This window comes from Myotis daubentonii, chromosome 1 (genome assembly GCF_963259705.1).
Source record: "Myotis daubentonii chromosome 1, mMyoDau2.1, whole genome shotgun sequence".
In the NCBI taxonomy this organism is placed as follows: Eukaryota; Metazoa; Chordata; class Mammalia; order Chiroptera; family Vespertilionidae; genus Myotis; species Myotis daubentonii.
Window position 1 is genome coordinate 37,346,291 of NC_081840.1, and position 19,258 is coordinate 37,365,548.

The following is a 19,258-nucleotide window of genomic DNA, read 5'->3' on the forward strand; positions in this document are numbered from 1 at the left end:
TGGCCAGCCTGGGTGAGGGGCTGATGGGTGTTTTCAGGCTGGTCACACCCCCTTCAGGGTGGGAGTCCCCACTGGGGTGCCTGGCCAGCCTGGGTGAGGGGCTGATGGCTGTTTGCAGGCTGACCACACCCCCTTTAGGGTTGGGGGTCCCCACTGTGGTGCCTGGCCAGTCTGGTTGAGGGGCTGAGGGCTGTTTTCAGGCTGGCCAAGCCCCCTGGTGACAGAAGCTCCCAGCCTCTCCTTTTTTTCTTTTTTTTTTATTCTGGGATTTATTTACCTTCTTTAATTGAAACTTTGTAGCCTTGAGAGGAGCTCAGAGCCAGCCAGGGCGGGTGGGAGGGAAGCCTCCTGCTCACTCCAGCTCTGTGGCTACGGCCTGCTGAAAGCAGGTATCTGAGGTCCCCAGTAGCTCGCCGTGATCGTATAGTGGTTAGTACTCTGCGATGTGAAAGCAGGTATCTGGGGTTTATTTACCTTCTATAATTGAAACTTTGTTGCTTTGAGTGGAGCTCAGAGCCGCTGCGGCAAGCAGGAAGCTTGGCTTCCTCCATCATTGGGGCAACCAAGCCTCCTGCTCGCTCCAGCTCTGTGGCTGCTGGCCTCCATCTTGGTTGTTAATTTGCATATAGCCGCTCTGATTGGCTGGTGGGCGTGGCTTATGGTGTAGCGAAGGTATGGTCAATTTGCATGTTTGTCTTTTATTAGTGTAGATGGTTAGCATTAAACTGATATGGTTGTGCTTTATTTATTAACAGATAGAAGATGTAAACCAGAAGTTCAATAATCTGACCAAACTTGAGGACTCTGGGTGGCAAAATAATAATAATAATAATATAAGCAAAAAGGTCTTTCGGGTAAGTTTGTGATTTTCTAATATAGACTCTTCTACTTTAGTGAATTTTTATTTTCAAGCTTTAAAAACATTTAGCTTCAGATTTTTCATCATTTTACAAAATGAGTTCCATATATTACTTACAATATACTGATTGTCTTCGAAGAAAGAATAAGGAAATGATCAACATAAAATTCAAAACGGTTATCTCTGGAGGGAGAGACGGAGGGGCTGTGATTGAATTAGGGCCCCCTGAGAGCTTCTAAATTGCTAGGTAGTGAATATGTGCACATTTATTTTACTCTTTAAACTATGCTTATATATTTTCTGTACTAGTAGTAGTAGTAGATAATTTATATTGTACCAAATATTGTTCCAAGTACCTTACATGTATTAACTCATTTAAGCTTCTCAACAATCCTATGAGATGGGTACTTTTATCCCCATTTCACAGTTGAGAGATCTGAGGAAAGATTGAATCACTTGTCCAGGGTGTAGCTGGGTTTCTGGCCACATTTTCTCAGTCCAGAATCCTTGTTCTTAACCAGTAGGCTATGCCACCTCTCTGTTATATATACCCTTTGTGTGATATATTTCAAAATGGAAATAATTTTTTAAATAGAAAAGAGGAACAGTGGTTCTTTAGAACATTTACCTTCTTCCATTTACTTTCTTATAAAATTTCCTGTTACTTTTCTCTATAAAATTCTCTATGTTAACATGATAGATTCTGTTCTTAATCTATTTGTAATAATTTTTTTTTTAGTAATATTTTAACTCAAAGTTTTTGGTTCAAATGGAAACTTCTCAAACCACCTGGAGCATTGCCAGTTTTTCTTTTAGATTTTAGAAAAATGCCTTTGTTTATAAAATCAGATTTCTAGGTTGGTTTTTTATTATGCAATGTAATCTACATAAAAACTCTGTTTTGAATCTGTTAAAGTATTGAGAGAACCTTATTATAAAATTATTGTAGTAATTAAGTCTCATGACAAATACCCTGAGGACAGTGATGAAATAGATTGAATGAATTTCATATCTGCTAAAGAGTGAAGGATGCTTGAATACTTTGAAGTATACTGTGGGTATTTCTTTTTGAGTCATGGAAACATTAATATCAGTGATGTAGATAATAGCTGCATGAGTATAGCATTATTTCAGAGCCTTGCAATTCTTCCCCTTATCACCAGATGTCTCTCTCTTTCTACTTTATTTTTTAGGCCACTGTTAAGATGATCAAATAAAATAAAATGAATCTTTTATCTGTACTTTGACACCATTCCCTCCTACTTTTTATTCATTGACTTCTTATTCCATCAGTTAGCTTTGTTTTCTCTTTCCCTTTTTCCCCATCAGATTTTAGACATGTTTAGGATCTTATATTTGTTTCCATTTAAAAAAGAAAAAAAACCTAAAGTTGTGTTGTCCACAGTTCCCTCTAGTTATCTGTACCCCTTTTCCCATTTTTTTTTTTTTAATTAAATCTTTATTGTTCATATTATTACATTTGTTCCTTTTTTTCCCCCCCATAACTCCCCTCCTCCCAGTTCCCACCCTACCCTCCGCCCTCACTCCCCACCCACTGTCCTCATCCATAGGTGCACGATTTTTGTCCAGTCTCTTCCCACATCTCCCACACCCCTTTCCCCCCCAAGAATAGTCAGTCCATTCCCTTTCTATGTCCCTGATTCTATTATAATCAACAGTTTATTCTGTTCATCAGATTATTTATTCACTTGATTCTTAGATTCACTTGTTGATAGATGCATATTTGTTGTTCATAATTTGTATCTTTACCTTTTTCTTCCTCTTCCTCTTCTTAAAGGATACCTTTCAGCATTTCATATAATCCTGGTTTGGTGGTGATGAACTCCTTTAGCTTTTCCTTATCTGTGAAGCTCTTTATCTGACCTTCAATTCTGAATGATAGCTTTGCTGGATAAAGTAATCTTGGTTGTAGGTTCTTGGTATTCATCACTTTGAATATTTCTTGCCACTCCCTTCTGGCCTGCAAAGTTTCTGTTGAGAAATCAGCTGACAGTCGTATGGGTATTCCCTTGTAGGTAACTGAGTTTCTTTCTCTTGCTGTTTTTAAGATTCTCTCTTTATCTTTTGCTCTTGGCATTTTAATGATGATGTGTCTTGGTGTGGTCCTCTTTGGATTCCTTTTGTTTGGGGTTCTCCGCGCTTCTTGGACCTGTAAGTCCATTTCTTTCACCAGGTGGGGGAAGTTTTCTGTCATTATTTCTTCAAATAGGTTTTCAATATCTTGCTCTCTCTCATCTTCTGGCACCCCTATAATTCTGATGTTGGTACGCTTGAAGCTGTCCCAGAGGCTCCTTACACTATCCTCGCATTTTTGGATTCTTTTTTCATTTTGCTTTTCCGGTTGGATGTTTTTTGCTTCCTCGCATTTCAAATCATTGACTTGATTCTTGCGCTCCTCTGGTCTGCTGTCGGGCGTCTGTATGATATTCATTATTTCAGTCCGTGTGTGCTTAATTTCTATTTGGTTCCCCAATATAAGATCGAGGGTCTTATTAGTTTTCGTGTAGAGCTCATTAAGTTTATCCGCAGCTTCTAAACACTTCTTGAGAGACCTTAAAAGTGTGGTTCTGAACTCTATTTCTTCCATTGACAATTTTGTCCTGTTTCTTTGTCTCCGCATTTTGTTATGCTTCCTTGGTGCACCCCCTAGTGGTCTTTGTTCGTAGTCTTATAGATAAATCTTGATTGCTGTAGCTAATTCCAGGGAGGGTTTGACCTCCAGGCCAAGTGGCTATGAGATTCAGCTGTGTCAGCGGTGAGAGAACTTCTGTCCTCTAGGGAGGTGCTAATCTAGCCTTTGCCTGAGGCTATCCGGCAAATGCCTCTGTGCAGGGCTTGGGCAGGGCGGGTCGAACAGGATCAACAGTGTGGGCCGGAGAGAGCAGTTATGGCGGCTCTCAGTCCTGTCCCAAGGGGCTCTGCCTCTGAGTCCCAGCACCCGCTGCAAAGCTGGGAGAGAAAGCTGCACTCGCTCTGACCGAAGCCAGACAGTCCCGCTTCTTCCGCCTGAGTCTGGGTCCCTAAATACTCGCCCGGATCTGGAGCTCAGAGTCTGCGACTCCCTCCCGATTGAAAACAACAACCGCGCCCTCCGCCGCCAGCCCGCTCCGCGCACTCCGCACCTCAGAATTTGACTTCAGCACTGCGCCTCCTCTGAGTGTCCGTATGCGTTTCTCTTTCCTCCTAGTTGTAGGACTTCCACTCAGCCAGCGCCCCTGTGGTTTTGGGTGATGTCCCTTCCGTTTTTTGGTTTCATTTTTGAAGTAGTTGTTCAAAGCAGCAAACTCCGGCGTTAACCTATGCCGCCATCTTCTTTTCCCATTTTTCTTGCAATGACAGACAAGCTTCCTGAAAAAGTTGTCCATACTATTTGGGTTCCCGTTTATTTCTCCAACTCACTGCAATTCAGCTTGACCCCTCTTTATGCCTCTAGAACAGATATCACCAAGGTTATTGATCCAGTAGTTGCTGATGTTACCAGACACTTAATTATAAAATGTTCCTTCTGCAGTATTAAACAGTGTTCTTGCTTTCTTAAAATTATATTCTACTGATTTTCTTCCTACCTCTTTAGTTATGTTTGCAAGTTTTTTCTTTTTCATTTATCTCTTCAAAGTTTGTCATATTCAGAATTCCTACCTCAACTCTCTTCTCTCCTTTCATATTCTTCCTATGAAATCCTACCCACCCTGTCATGATTCCCAAAATCGGACCATACTTAGTGCTAAGCTTTATGTATCCTGACTCACTATACCTTAAATCACTGTATCTCAAACTGAAATCACCTCCACACACACTGATGTTTCCCTGTCTCACAGAATGCTATTACGGTCCCACCAAGATAGAAACCTGATATGTTCTTTGGTTCTTTCCTTTCTCCATTTCACTATCTCCACTCCACACCCATCAAATACACTAAGTCTTCTCAGTTGGGCCTCTTACATATCTCTTCACATTTTTCCATTTCTTCCTCAATTTAACTACCATCATCTTTCCCAGTATCATTGTAGCAGTCTCCTTTCTCCCTTGCTTGTAACCTTCTAGTCTATAGCCTATAGTCAGAGTGACCATTTTAAAATACAAATGCAATAATCTTAATCTCATGATTAAAAATCATCAATAATCTCTGTTCCTTTGTTCTCTGTGTAAATGTGGCTCCATAACATGTAAGGGATTTTATAATCTAGCTGTTGTGGATCTCTTGCCAACTCCTCTATGCTTTCTTTTGCTTCTGGTTTTGCAAACATACTATTTTCTCTATCTAGCCCTTACCTCACATCATATTTTAGCCTGGCTAACTGTGATTTCCGCCTAAGTGCTACTTCCTGTAAGCCTTTCTTGATGCCTCTGAGACTGATTTAAGTGTTATCCTTATGTGCTCCTATAGCCCTCTGAATTTGTCTCTAACACGACGTTTGTCCTTCTCAGTGTCCTTATTTAGCTCTTCCACCGTGAAGTTACGAACTCCTTGAGAGCAAGAACTTTGTCCTTTACCTTTTGACCCCAGCATTTTTAGCACACACGAGGAACTTGACAAGTATATGATGAATGTGCGAAATACTTTATGTATGCTTTATTTTTTGTGTAAGGTAGTAATGAGTAGCTTTAATAAATTCCATCATTTCTTTTTGCAGAAAAAAGTCGTCTCCGGTATAGCAAGTAAACCAAAACAGGACGATGGTGGAAGAATTGCAGCTAGAAATCGCCTCGCTGCCATAAAAAATGCAATGAGGGAGAGAATTAGGCAGGAAGAACATGCTGGGGCAGCAGCCTCTGTAGTGCCAAAGGAAGTTGATAAAATTGTGTTTGATGCTGGCTTTTTCAGAGTTGAAAGTCCCGTTAAATCATTCTCAGGTTAGTTTTTCTGCTGAGACTACTTAAATATTTGGATTGGATGGGAGGTTGTATAAGAAGTGAAAGGTTGTTTTCACATGAAGGCATATAAACTCTCTGATTTCTGGAAAATAGACTACATACTCACTCGCAAACACATGCAAATCACATTTGGATGGGTCCTTTAAGTGCGATATATCTTCTGAAATTGCTTTTATGTTTTCTAAGTGATTTCACATCTGTTATTATTGACCCCCACAATCCCGTGAGGTAGGTTACAGGATCCCAAGAGGTAAGGAACATAATGGGAGCATGAGAAGTTAGGGCTTTTCTTAGTTATAAGTTGGATTAGAACTTAAATGCAAACGAAACTTAGTCAACAAGCTATCACATTGCTCTAGCTGTGCTTTAAAATGAAACTTATGGGTGGTTTTGGTTTTATTTTCATTTGTATGAAAACTGATTTTCTGGGGACAAATATGTATACTAATTTCCTAACTTTAAAAAATTCCAGTGAAACCAGTTGTTAGTATTTCAGGAAATAAGTCTTATAACTTTCTAACTGGGTATATTTTTCAATAGCAATTTTTCATAGACTATCTTTATTAGATTGGATTTATTTATCTTGATTGAATTTATTTATATTAGTTTCAGGTGTACAGCATAGTGATTAGTAATTCTTCAGAGAGCATTGGAGTCTTAATTTGTTTACAGCCCTCTCTAAACAAGTGTAGGGTTGTTGTTGTTTTTTCTTGAATTATTCCTTTGATTTACTGGCTCGTGTTCTCTCTGATCTTTTTCTTCAGAAATACATATTTTTTCTCCTGGTAAAGAGATTACTTTTATGTTTCTTTCCTGTGCTTATTTTCTCCTACTTTCTGGATTTCCTCAACTTCATGTGAGCTATGATGTTTTTAATTCCCAATAGTTCTTTCTCATTCTCTGGGTGTTTCATTTTATTACAGCCTGTACTTGTTTCATAACTGCACTATCTTATCTTTCTGCGGGCAGTAATGATAGCTTTTATGTTTCCTTCCCCTGTCGTCAGTGTTTGTTCCAAGATACTTTCATCTGTTGGGTTTTGGTTTCTCTCTCACATTAGAGCAGTGGTTCTCAACCTTGGCTGCACATTAGACTCACCTGGGAATCTTTTTAAAATCCTGATTTCTGGGCCACATCCTCCGGAAATTCTGTTTCTTTGTTACTAATGTTGTGGCCTCACCCCATAACAAAGAAACAGAATTTCCGGAGGATGAGGCCCAGAAATCAGGATTTTAAAAAGATTCCCAGGCGACTCTAATGTGCAGCCAAGGCTGAGAACCACTGCATTAGAGGCTTTCCTCGGATGCTGGTGATTGCTCACAGCCTGCTCATGGCTGCGGACAGGGTCTTTACTGTGGGTGGCTTAGCTATGCCCTCATGCTGGGAACCTGCATATCACTGTTTTTGTCTTTTCTCTTGGGCTAGATTCCCCAGAGAACATTCTTTTAGCCTGTTGCCTGGAGAGTATAATTCTGGCTGCCAGTCTTTCAGGAGCCATGTTGGGGAGGAAACCTGTGTCTCAACAGGTTATTTGTAAATACTCACTTAATCCCCTTGTTTTCCATATCGAACCCATCTTTTAGCCTCACCTGTTATCCCTAAGCCAGAGACCCTTTGTTTCCTTTTTTGGGAAAATAAGCCTCCAGTATTCTGATATTGGTGGTGGAAAGGGATGATGACAGTTGCCCAGCTGTGCAGAATGAGGAAAGAAACCTGGGCTCTAATTGTTCTTTGAAGTGACTTTGAACCAATCTTGTTTTAGCTCCATCTTTATCTCCACTTCCAGAGAAACTTGAGGCCGCCAGCTCTTTTGAGGGGTTGATTCTCATCTTTCCTGACTAGTTGCTTAGGATTTCTTTTCTTGAGTCTACTAAGTAAAATTCCACTCACCCATCTACACCTCAGCTTCCAAAATTTTCTGGTTATTGTCTCTTTTTTAGATTCCTTGGTCTTTGTTTTTCTTTTTCTTTTTTTTTTTTAAAAATATATTTTATTGATTTTTTACAGAGAGGAAGGGAGAGAGATAGAGAGTTAGAAACATCGATGAGAGAGAAACATCGATCAGCTGCCTCCTGCACATCTCCTACTGGGGATGTGCCCGCAACCCAGGTACATGCCCTTGACCGGAACCGAACCTGGGACCCTTCAGTCCGCAGGCCGACGCTCTATCCACTGAGCCAAACCGGTTTCGGCAGATTCCTTGGTCTTTGTAGCATTCTGCCTTTTAAGTTGATCTCTTCCTGCTTACAGCAGTGGGATGTCGAGATGAAGCAGAGTGTAATGTGTGTGTTCAGTACTGTCTTTAACTGAAGATCCTGGGCATTTGACTTTAACAAACATTATTTTACAGGAGAAAGAGAGTACTTGGTAGGGGAGTTGGAAGAATTTTCACTGTCTTCCTAGTTGTAATGAAAAATGAATGAAAGAACTTTTGGTACTGAGGTGATTTCTCTCATCTTCTAGGACTTTCTATCTCTTCTGAACGTCTTTCTCAAAGACTTAGGACACCTACGTCTGTCAGCAAAGCTGTGTCTGACAGCAGGGCTGCTCTGGGCCTTCTCAGCCAAACTGCGTCACCAGAGCATCCTGGTCCTCGGAGTGCCCGAAGGGAACAGGCTGATGAAAAGACTTTGCTTTCAAATATTCCTGAAAACAGGTAGTTCTTTAATGTGTTATTAAGAGTTTAATAGATATTAACATGAAATACTATTTCAGATTGTTAACGTGGTAAAATACTAGTATGAAAGACATTTTTAATTTGATTTCACAATGTTCATGTACTTTGAAATAGGGGAAACAAATGAAAGTTACTGTTTTGTTTTGTTTTTAATCCTCACCCGAGGATTTTTTTTCCATTGATTTCTAGAGAGAGTGGAAGGGGAGGGACAAGGATGGGGAGAGAGAGAGAGAGAGAAAGAAAGAGAAACAGAGACACATCAACATGAGAAAGACACATGGGTTGGTTGCCTCTTGAGCGAGTCTGTACAGGGGCTGGGGAACCTGCAACCAAGGTATGTGGCCTTGACTGGGAATTGAACCCTCTACCCTTTGGTCTGTCAGCCGACGCTCTAACCGCGCTGAGAAAAACGGGCCAGGGCAAAAGTTATTGTTCTAATAATAACTAGACATAGAGGAAATGATGGGCAAACAGAAAAAAGCATACCAAATTAGGTCAGGGAACAGAATTGTTGCTTGCTAACATTGGCAATGGGAGAATATATCCAAAACTAGAAAATGAAATCTAGAACTGAAACATGGTTGATGAGCATATTACCCTCGCCCGCAAGAATGACAAGAAATGTTTCTATAACCTTTGTTTCAAGTTGTAGGAAATAAGAGAACCACATGTCTTGGGGAGAAATGTAATCTTCCTGAAGCACTAGCCTTACATAAGACCTAACCACTTTTCAAGGAGGTAATACAGAGTGTACATCAAGCATGTCAAACTCAAAGGCTAACATGGGCCAAATTATGTTTATGTGGGCCACACAAAAACAAAACTTTCAATTTTCATAGAAACATAGGTTTATTTTGATAGAGACATGCTGAATACAAAGGGCTGAAATAAATGAGTAATTGTTAACATAAAATAATAGAACATTTTAATAAAAATTAATATTTTTTTCTTGAACATTAACTTACCAGACATTGAATAACTGTACAAATTAATAAGTGTAGCGCAAATAAACCTATTTTCCTTGTTCTCCGAAAGCGAAATATTTCCTGTTGCTCACACCAAACAAGTCAGTCCAAGATTAATGATGTGGCAATTGGCTGCTAAAATATTTGCTGCTAGTATTAGTGGAGTGAAATGGTGCACCTGCGCATAAGGCATGTAAGGGAAATGAATGCAACACAATTACAGTAATTAGTCATTAGTGAACATTGTAGTTTGTTATTAATAACTAGAGGCTTGGTGCACGAAATTTGTGTACGGGTAGGGTCCATAGGCCTGGTCTGTGATCAGGGCCTGTTGGGGCATTCGGGCTGCTGGCCGGGGCCTTCCTTTATTCCGTGCCACCCCCTGGTGGTCAGCGCACATCATAGCGAGTGATCGAACTCTCGGTAGAACTCCCGAGGGGATAATTTACATATTAGGCTTTTATATATGTAGGTTATGTATAACAGGATATTGTAAAAATTAAGTTACGAAATTTTTATTAAAACGTTTCTTACATACCGTTATATTGGCTGAGCCGCAAAAATGTTCGTTGTGGGCTGCATGTGGCCCATGGGCTGCAAATTTGACATGGTTGGTGTACATGGTAAAGATTGATAGGAAGTACAGAATGAAAACAGCCAGGGGCACATTTTCTAAGGCCATCATGCCTAATGGGTATTGGGTGCTACTGTCTGTCCTTCAGCAGTATGTGTAGATCAGACCTTGAAGGTGATCTGTCTGGGAGTGGCCCATGCTTCTCTCCCCGTGGCTAATCCCATCTGTCTTTGTTGGTAGAGTCTGCAGGGCTGGTAGCTGGAAACCAGGAAGCCTCTCCAGTGGGCTTCTACTTTCCCTCTGACCTGAATTGTTGGGGTTGAGTACTTGCATGTGGCCTGAATCCCTGCTACTTAGGGATGGTCTGAAAGAAAAAATCCCCAGTCCAGAGGAGGCAAATGAAGTTCTGTAAGATAGGCCGTGAGTGGAAGCTGGTGAAGGAGCTTCAGTATGAGTCTCTGGGAGTGCGCCTTCCCTGAAGGCCTCTGGCTCTTTGTCCCACGCTCCTGCAGCCAGCCACTCTATAAGAGACAGATGCCACCGAGGAGGATGGACTGACCACTTGGCTGCTATGCTGAGAACTGACTGTGTTGGGGAAGTAATGCCCACTGGTCGAGGTGTGGTTGGCCTGCTTCTTTGATACCAACTTGGTGATTCCTTCAGGATGGCCAGAAATTTCTTTAGTTCTCTATTCTCTTTCCTTAAGACTGACAGCTCTTTGTTCTGGCTGGTCACTCCTGCATGGCTGCACGTCCTGCATGGCTGCTTCTAACTTTGTAATTCTGTGCTTACAAAAGTCAGTGAGGAGATCTGTTTGTGTTCTTCTGGAAACTCCACACCTGAGAGATGTGACTAAAATGCTACAAAGCTGTCTCCACAGAGGTTTTGAAGTATATCTTCTCCTGAGGTTTCAGATTATCAGAAAGAGACAGTCATGGTGCAGGTTTTAGAATTTTTAATTTTTGATATAAACCAAAGTATATTTAGCTTTTGTGGGGACTAAAATATTTCAGATGTTCTAGAAATATGGATTATAAAATACCAAATTTATTGTCATTTCTTAAATGCAAGTCATATTACTTTGTATGTTCTGTATTTTATTATCTTGTTCTAAGAAGATCCTTAATTGTATTTAAGTGATTAGTACAGTTACTCTCTAAAAAATTTTTTGCTTAATTCCCAAAAATAGTACAGAAAGAAAGTATCTTGCAAATAAATGACTTCTTGCAACGAAGGCAAAGTGAAGTCGAAGATAGAAAAATTAAGTATATTAAAAAAACACGCCGAAACCGGTTTGGCTCAGTGGATAGAGCGTCGGCCTGCGGACTGAAAGGTCCCAGGTTCGATTCCGGTCAAGGGCATGTACCTGGGTTGCGGGCATATCCCCAGTAGGAGATGTGCAGGAGGCAGCTGATCGATGTTTCTCTCTCATCGATGTTTCTAACTCTCTCTCTCTCTCCCTTCCTCTCTGTAAAAAATCAATAAAATATATTTAAAAAAAAAAAAAAACACAAAAAACCCTACAACTTGCATGAGGTTGAGACAGATATTTTAAATAAAATTGCAAGTTAAGAACTTCAGGATTATGTGCTGTGTATTCTATAACTAATAATAAACGTAGCCAACTCCAGCTATACAATAATTGAGTTGTCGCTTCACCCCTTCTTACTCCCTAGAAGTCAGCTTTCTCTTAACCCAGTGGTTCTCAACTTTCCTAATGCCGCGACCCTTTAATACAGTTCCTCATGCTGTGGTGACCCCCAACCATAAAATTATTTTCGTTGCTACTTCATAACTAATTTTGCTAGTGTTATGAATCGTAATGTAAATATCTGATATGCAGGATGTATTTTCATTGTTACAAATTGAACATAATTAAAGCATAGTGATTAATCACATAAACAATATGTAATTATATATGTGCTTTCCGATGGTCTTAGGCGACCCCTGTGAAAGGGTCGTTCGACCCCCAAAGGGGCCGCGACCCAAACGTTGAGAACCGCTGTCCTAACCTTTCTCTAGTATGTAGCTCTGGATTTGCATGAGGTTCAGAGCGTTGCTGGTGAAATACCAGCATGGAAACAAGCTCATGAGCTTTCTGGGGAAGAATGCATTTGCTTTGTAAGACTATCCTGTAGTAGCTATAGTCCTAAACTAATCTATTTGCATCAGGCCTGATCTTGGACCAGGTGCCATCTTTGACCATAAAGGATAGTCTCAAACACAAAAGCTTGCAATATGTTTGATTATCTGAGTACAATGCTATTTTTTTCTTTTTTCAGGAACAGCATAGTAGAAGATGCTCAGTGTCCTAGATTACCAGATTTAATTGAAGTAAACCATGTAAGTCCTGCTCTAGTGTACTAGACAGCCCAGCATGTTACTTACTTATATAATTACACATAGTAACTCCATAAACAGCTCCCAGAATTTCTCTTAGAAATCTGAAGTCAGGCCCAGCTGGTATGGTTCAGGTTATGGGCTCAATCCCCAGTGGAGAGTGTAAAAGAGGCAGCTGATCAATGGTTCTCTGTCATCATTGATGTTTCTAGCCCTTCCTCTTTCTGAAATCAATAAAAACATATTTTAAAAGTAAAATAAAATCAGTAACATTAAATAATAGTTCTTGTTTCAAAGGCCTTTAGCTTCTTTGAGACCATAGTGCCATTCTGTATTTTCCAACTTACATCAAGATTATTTTTGTAAATTGTTTCCTTATAGCATAGCTACATTTGTTTGTTCATGTCTTTATCTGGTTGCTTTTGCAATAGAATGTAGTTGAATATTTGTGGCAAAGACCCTACGGCTCAAAAAGCCTTTAAAAAAATGTACTATTTGGCACTTCACAGAAAATGTTTGCCAATCTCTGAAGTGAATACAGATACTTGCTGTATACTTTCCTTCAATCATACTGCTGCTATAATATTACCTGAACTCATTATTTAAGAAGAAAATAGTAGGATTTACAGTGTTCTTTAGCCTGTATTCAGAATGTCATCCTTCTGTTTTTATTATTTTTAATAGCAAAATTACTTTTTATAATTGTTTCAATGTTTGATAATTAAATATAATAATCATTTTTATTTCCAGGATGTAAGTAAGATAAACTTCAAGATGGATTGTTTGCCCAGTGAAAGAATGAGCTTGCCTCTACCTGCTGGTGAAGTGGCGTGTGATATTAATACTAACAAAACAGAAGAAATTTCAGATGTTGTGGAAGGAATGGAACTAAATTCTTCAATGACAACACAGGATGTTTTGATGAGTAGCCCTGAAAAAGATATACCATCACAACATAACATCTCACAGGAAAAAGAGACTAAAATTTTACAGTCAGGTGAGATCTTTTTAATACATTTAATGAGGCTTTGTTAAATAAATGAAATTGCACTAATGCATAGGTTATTGTAAATACCTCTGGTACCAGTTTCTAAAAACAAAGGTTGAAAAATTGGACAAAGTCGATATTTTATGAGAATTAGTTTGTATTGTAGTGTGCCATTCTCCACCCACAGCGTTCTGAGGTAAACCTATTAAAAATCAACAGCAGATACTAGTCCACATTGGACATAAGTAGCATTTTTAAGTATATTTTAATTGATGTCAGAGAGGAAGGGGGAACGAGAGAGAGAGATAGAAACATCAATGATGAGAGAGAATCATTGATCAGCTGCCTCTTGCATGCCTTCCACTGGGGGTCAAGTCTGCAACCTGGGCATGTGTCCTCACCCGGAATCGAACCATGACCTACTGGTTCATAGGTAGATGCTCAACCATTGAGCCACACTGGCCAGGCTAGACCTAACTTTTTGGGATCCTTCATTATTTATGAAAACTCAGAATTAGAAAAATTCCCTGAAGTGTTTTTTAGTTCTTCTTTCAATGCACATACATCCTCAAGCCTTTCTTCAAAATGCCTTATTTTTCTTCCCTAATGCTTTTATTCCTACCTACTTTGTTGTGATTGTTGTGCAGTAGGAAATGGCTTTTCTATTTTTGGTCCTGGGAGCATGTCTGTGTAGTATCCACTTTCTCCGCCGCCATTTTTAATCCTGGCTCTTGTATTTTTGTTATAATATATGACATTTTCACCTACTATTTACATCTGCTACTCTATGGTGCTGTCCTGGCTGGAGCCTAAGGCAAAATCATCATTACTTTTGCCAAACATTGAATACACTCCAGCTATGTTCTTCTAGCATCTTTTACGTACTTTTACTATTACAAGCATGAGCTTTGTTTATAGAAGACTCTTTAAAATACTAAAATTAAGGATAAGAACTTTATTTAAAAAGTCAAACATACTTTTTAAAAATAGGTTTTTACTGATTTTGGAGAGAGAAAGGGAGAGAGAGAAATATCAGTGATGAGAGAGAATCAGTTATTGGCTGCCTCCTGCACATCCCCTACTGGGGATCGAGCCCACAACTCGGGCATGTGCCCTGACCAGGAATCGAACAGTGATCTCCTGGTTCATGGGTCAGTACTTAACCATTAAGCCACACCGGCTGGGCGAAAGTCAAACATTTTTAAAAACCTTGTAACATAAGATGACCTATATTTTTGTCTTAGCATTTGATAATATGGAACTTTTCATATTTCTCAGTGGTTTGTTTATTTCTAACTACAAGAATATTCTTTAAAAAGTTAAAAATAATTCTTTTTTGTTTTTCAGTATTATTTGATAATAAAGGTCTTACTACTGAATGCCATCTTCTTGAGTCAGTAAGTTTTTCAACTTAATTTGAAAAGTGTCTTTATGATTTGTTTTATAAAAAGAATATTACTCACTTTTAAATTTGTATACAAAGTTTAAAATTTACATCTTTTCATTGTTTTCTTTACTGTGAAATCCATTTGTTAATTTTATCAATGGAAACAAAGTTTTCATGTTTATATACTTTAAAATATAGTAATTTTTAGTATTAAACTCTGAAGATTTATATTTCCATATGATTTATGTATCAAATTTCTTATGACAAATTGATTGAATATTTGAGTATCTAATATGTGGCTCGGATTATGATAGGTATTTCTAAGTAATGCAAGAAAAACATAAGGCAAGGTTTCTGCCCATCTGAAGCATGCACTTGGGAAGATAATGTCTGTGTTGCCTTTAGTCATTGGTTATTTTCATCCCATTCCTTTTAGATTACTGTATTTGGAAGCTATTTTATTTGAAAGTTCCATTGGCTTTACTTTTGGTGATCTCTTGCCTCTAAGTCTAGTTCAGACACTAGCCTTTCTGTGAAGTCTTCCTATAAAAGCTCTCATCTCTCCAAGTTAATTAATGTATAGGCACAGGTGCATACAATTGGACACATTTAATCTCTTCTTTTTTTAAAAAAATTCTTTATTGTTGAAAGTATTACATGAGTCTCCTTTTTCCCTACATTGACCTCTCCCAGCCCGTTCCTGCCCCCAAGCACAGGCCCTCACCCCCCTATTGTCTGTGTCCATTGGTTATGCTTATATGCATGCATACAAGTCTTTTGGTGATCTCTTAACCATCCTTCCACCTTCCCCTTCCTTTCTTTTGAGGTTTGATGGTCTGTTCGATGCTTCTGTATCTTTGGATCTATTTTTGTTCATCAGTTTATGTTCATTATATTCCACAAATGAGTGAGATCATGTGATACTTACCTTTCTCTGACTGGCTTATTTCGCTTAGCATAATGCCAGGTCCATACATGCTGTTACAAATGGTAAGAGTTCTTTCTTTTTTACAGCAGCATAGTATTCCATTGTGTAGCTATACCACAGTTTTTTAATCCACTCACCTGCTGATGGGCATTTAGGCTGTTTCCAAATCTTAGCTATTGTAAAGTGTGCTGCTATGAACCTAGGGATGCATATATCCTTTCTGATTGCTATTTCTGATTTCTTGGGATATATTCCTAGAAATGGGGTTACTGGGTCAAATGAGAGTTCCATTTTTTTATTTTTGAGGAAATCCACTGTTTTCCACAGTGGCTGCACCAGTCTTCATTCCCACTAGCAGTATACAAGGGTTCCTTTTTTTCCACATCCTCGCCAGCAGTTGTTGTTTTTTGATTTGTTAATGATAGCCATTCTGACAAGTGTGAGGTGGTACTTCATTGTTGTTTTGATTTGTATCTCTCCGATGATTAGTGACTTTGAGCATGTTTTCATATGTCTCTTGGCCTTCTGTATGTCCATTTTTGAAAAGTGTCTATTTAGGTCCATTGCCCATTTTTTGATTGGGTTGTTTATCTTCTTTTTGTTAAGTTGTATGAGTTCCCTGTAAATTTTGGAGATTAAACTGTTATTGGAGGTAACATGGGCAAATATGTTCTCTTATGCAGTGGGCTTTCTTGTTGTTTTGTTGATGGTTTCTTTTGCTGTGCAGCAGCTTTTTATTTTGATGTAGTCCCATTTGTTTATTTTCTCCTTTGTTTCCATTGTCCTAGGAGATGTTTCGGTAAACATATTGCTGCAAGATATGTCTGATATTTTGCTTCCTATGGATTCTTCCAAGATTTTTATGGTTTTCTATCTTAAATTTAAGCCTTTTATCTATTTTGAGTTTATTTTTGTATATAGTGTAAGTTGGTGGTCTAGTTTCATTTTTTTTTTTTGCATGTATCTGACCAATTTTCCCAGCACCGTTTACTGAAGAGACTGTCTTAACTCCATTGTATGCTCTTGGCTCCTTTGTCAAATATTAATTGAACATAATGGCTTAGGTCAATTTCTGGGTTCTCTGTTCTATTCCATTGGTCTATATGTCTGTTCTTGTGCCAGTACCAGGCAGTTTTGAGAACAGTGGCTTTGTAATATAAGTTGACTAGGGTCCTGGTGCATGAAGATTTGTGCACAGGGAGCAGGAAGGGGGTCCCTCAGCCTGACCTGCACCCTTTACAATCTGGGAGACCTCAGGGGAACCCTCTCCAATCCAGGAGTTTCTGTCTGTCTTTGCAATCATATGGGTGAATTGTCTGAGACCCCCAACCCAGTTTGGTTTGTTGCTCACAGAATAATAGAGGCATTTTTTTTCTTTGCTTCATTGGTGGAGATTTCCTGGAAGTTTTAGGATATCTTCCCTTTAATTTTTCCTAGACACTTTGATTTTACTTATGTGTCTCACCTTTGCTTTCCCTCCATCCCCCACTGCAACAGTAACTTGCTCCGGGCTCACTTTGCTCTAGTGCAGTGGTTCTCAACCTTCTGGCCATTTAAATACAGTTCCTCATGTTGTGACCCAACCATAAAATTATTTTCGTTCCTACCTCATAACTGTAATGTTGCTACTGTTATGAATCGTAATGTAAATATCTGATAGCAGGATGGTCTTAAGCGACCCCTGTGAAAGGGTCATTCGACCGCCAAAGGGGTCGCGACCCACAGGTTGAGAACCTCTGCTCTAGTGTCTAGGAGATCCGTCTGCCACCAGAACTACGATTCCCAGCATTCCTGGTGCTCCCTGCACTCTGGGCTTCCGCTTCCGGTCCTGGGGCTACCGTCAGAACTACTATTCCCAGAATTCCTGGTGCTCCCCAGGCTGGGAGCAACTGAGGGAGCCATGGCCCGCCAAGCCTCCGGCTCTCCTGCTCTGCTCTCTGCCTGGTGACCGAGGGAGCCACATTCCCCCAAGGGAGTGACCGAGGGAGCGACCTTGGGAGCCACGTCCCCCCAAGCTGCCGGCTCTCCCGCTTCTGCTCTCCACCTGGCACCTGTGTATGCAGATCAACCCGCCATCTTTGTTGGGTTAATTTGCATATTCACTCCTGATTGGCTGGTGAGCATAGCGAAGGGGCGGTCAATTTACATGTTTCTCTTTTATTATATATGAGGATAGGATAGGATATCTGGTATTGTGATCCCTCCAACTTTGTTCTTTCTCAAAATTGCTGCGACTATTCGGGGTCTTTTTTTCATTCCATATGAATTTTTGGAGAGTTTGTTCCAGATCTGTGAAATATGCCATTGGTATTTTATTGGGGATTGTATTGAATCTCTAGATTGCTTTGGGTAGTATGGACATTTTAATCATGTTGATTCTACCAATCCATGAACATGGTATATTCTTCCACTTGTTTATATCTTCCTCTATCTCTTTTTTCAACGTCCTGTAGTTTTCCAAGTACAGGTCTTTTATCTCCTTAAGTTTATTCCTAGGTATCCTAATTTTTTTGTTGTAGTGATAAATGGGATAAAATTTTCTCTTTCTGTGAGTTCATTATCGGTGTATATAATCTCTTCTTAAGAGAATAATATGAATATATTATATTCTTAACTTATTATAATTTCAGGAATCTATTTCCCTTATTGACTATAAATTCCTCTGTAGGCAGAGCTGTCTGATTTATATTCACTGTGGCACAAATAAAAAAGTGGTCTGTTGCCTACTCAGTGTTTACAACATTGTTTTTCAGCCCTATGCCAGATGTTTTTATTTCAATGATCTGTAGTAGGTCCTTCATCAAGTGATTTTACTGGGTAGCCAAGGTCAACAACTCTGGTTTACAGCCTTACCTTGAAATTTTCCAGTGCCCACTGCCAAATGGGTCAGGGACCTTAATGAAACAGAATTGAGCAACCTACCTGAGAAAAAGAGTTCAAAGTAATTGTCATAAAGATGCTCACCAAATTTGCAAGAAGAATTGAGAACATAAAAAGTGCCAAACAGAAATTATAACTGAAATGAAAAATATACTAGTGGGATTCAATAGGAGACTGGATAAAAATTAAGCACAAATCAACAAGCTGAAAGACAAAGCAATGAAACACACCCAGACAGCAGTAAAATGAAAAGGAATTTTTAAAAGTAAAGACACTTTCAGCGACCTCTGGCACAACATCAAGCAGAATGACATTTGCTTTGTAAGGGTCCCAAAAGTAGAAGAGAGGGTCAGAAAAATTATTTGAAGAAATAATCCTAACTGGGAAAGAAAACATATCCAGGTCCAAGAAGCTTAGAGAATTCCAAATAAGATGAATCCAAAGAGAACCACACCAAGACATATTTTAATTAAAATTGCAAAAGTTAAGGAAAAAGAGAGAAAGTTAAATTCAGACAGAGGAAAAACAACTTATTATGTACAAGGGAATTCAGCAGAAATTTTACAAGCCAGATGGTTCTGATATATTCATAATATGATTCAAATTGTTTCATAATTATACATTACCTTGTTGGTAAATCTTAGTACCTTATACTTTTCCTTATTCTTTTTTCTCCTTGTGAATTCTTTTCTACTTTCATAAATACTAGAAATTATTTTTTAATTTTTTTATATGTTCATCTGTCTATTTTAGACCAAAAATAT

The 19,258-nt window shown here is 39.1% G+C and overlaps 1 protein-coding gene and 1 pseudogene across 2 annotated transcripts in view; one reads left to right on the forward strand and one right to left on the reverse strand.

The window, feature by feature from the left end:
• DLGAP5 (DLG associated protein 5) overlaps positions 1-19,258 on the forward strand; it is a 46,439-nt gene that overhangs the window by 21,416 nt on the left and 5,765 nt on the right. The window contains exons 13-18 of one of the 2 annotated variants that reach the window (XM_059695314.1): positions 756-854; positions 5,515-5,734; positions 8,219-8,411; positions 12,254-12,314; positions 13,062-13,308; positions 14,647-14,696. In XM_059695314.1, coding sequence (XP_059551297.1) covers positions 756-854; positions 5,515-5,734; positions 8,219-8,411; positions 12,254-12,314; positions 13,062-13,308; positions 14,647-14,696 — 870 coding nt within the window. The remainder of the gene's footprint in view (positions 1-755; positions 855-5,514; positions 5,735-8,218; positions 8,412-12,253; positions 12,315-13,061; positions 13,309-14,646; positions 14,697-19,258) is intronic. The other variant, XM_059695319.1, reaches the window with a different exon arrangement.
• Positions 9,286-10,897, reverse strand: LOC132234394 (RING finger protein 212B-like; annotated as a pseudogene).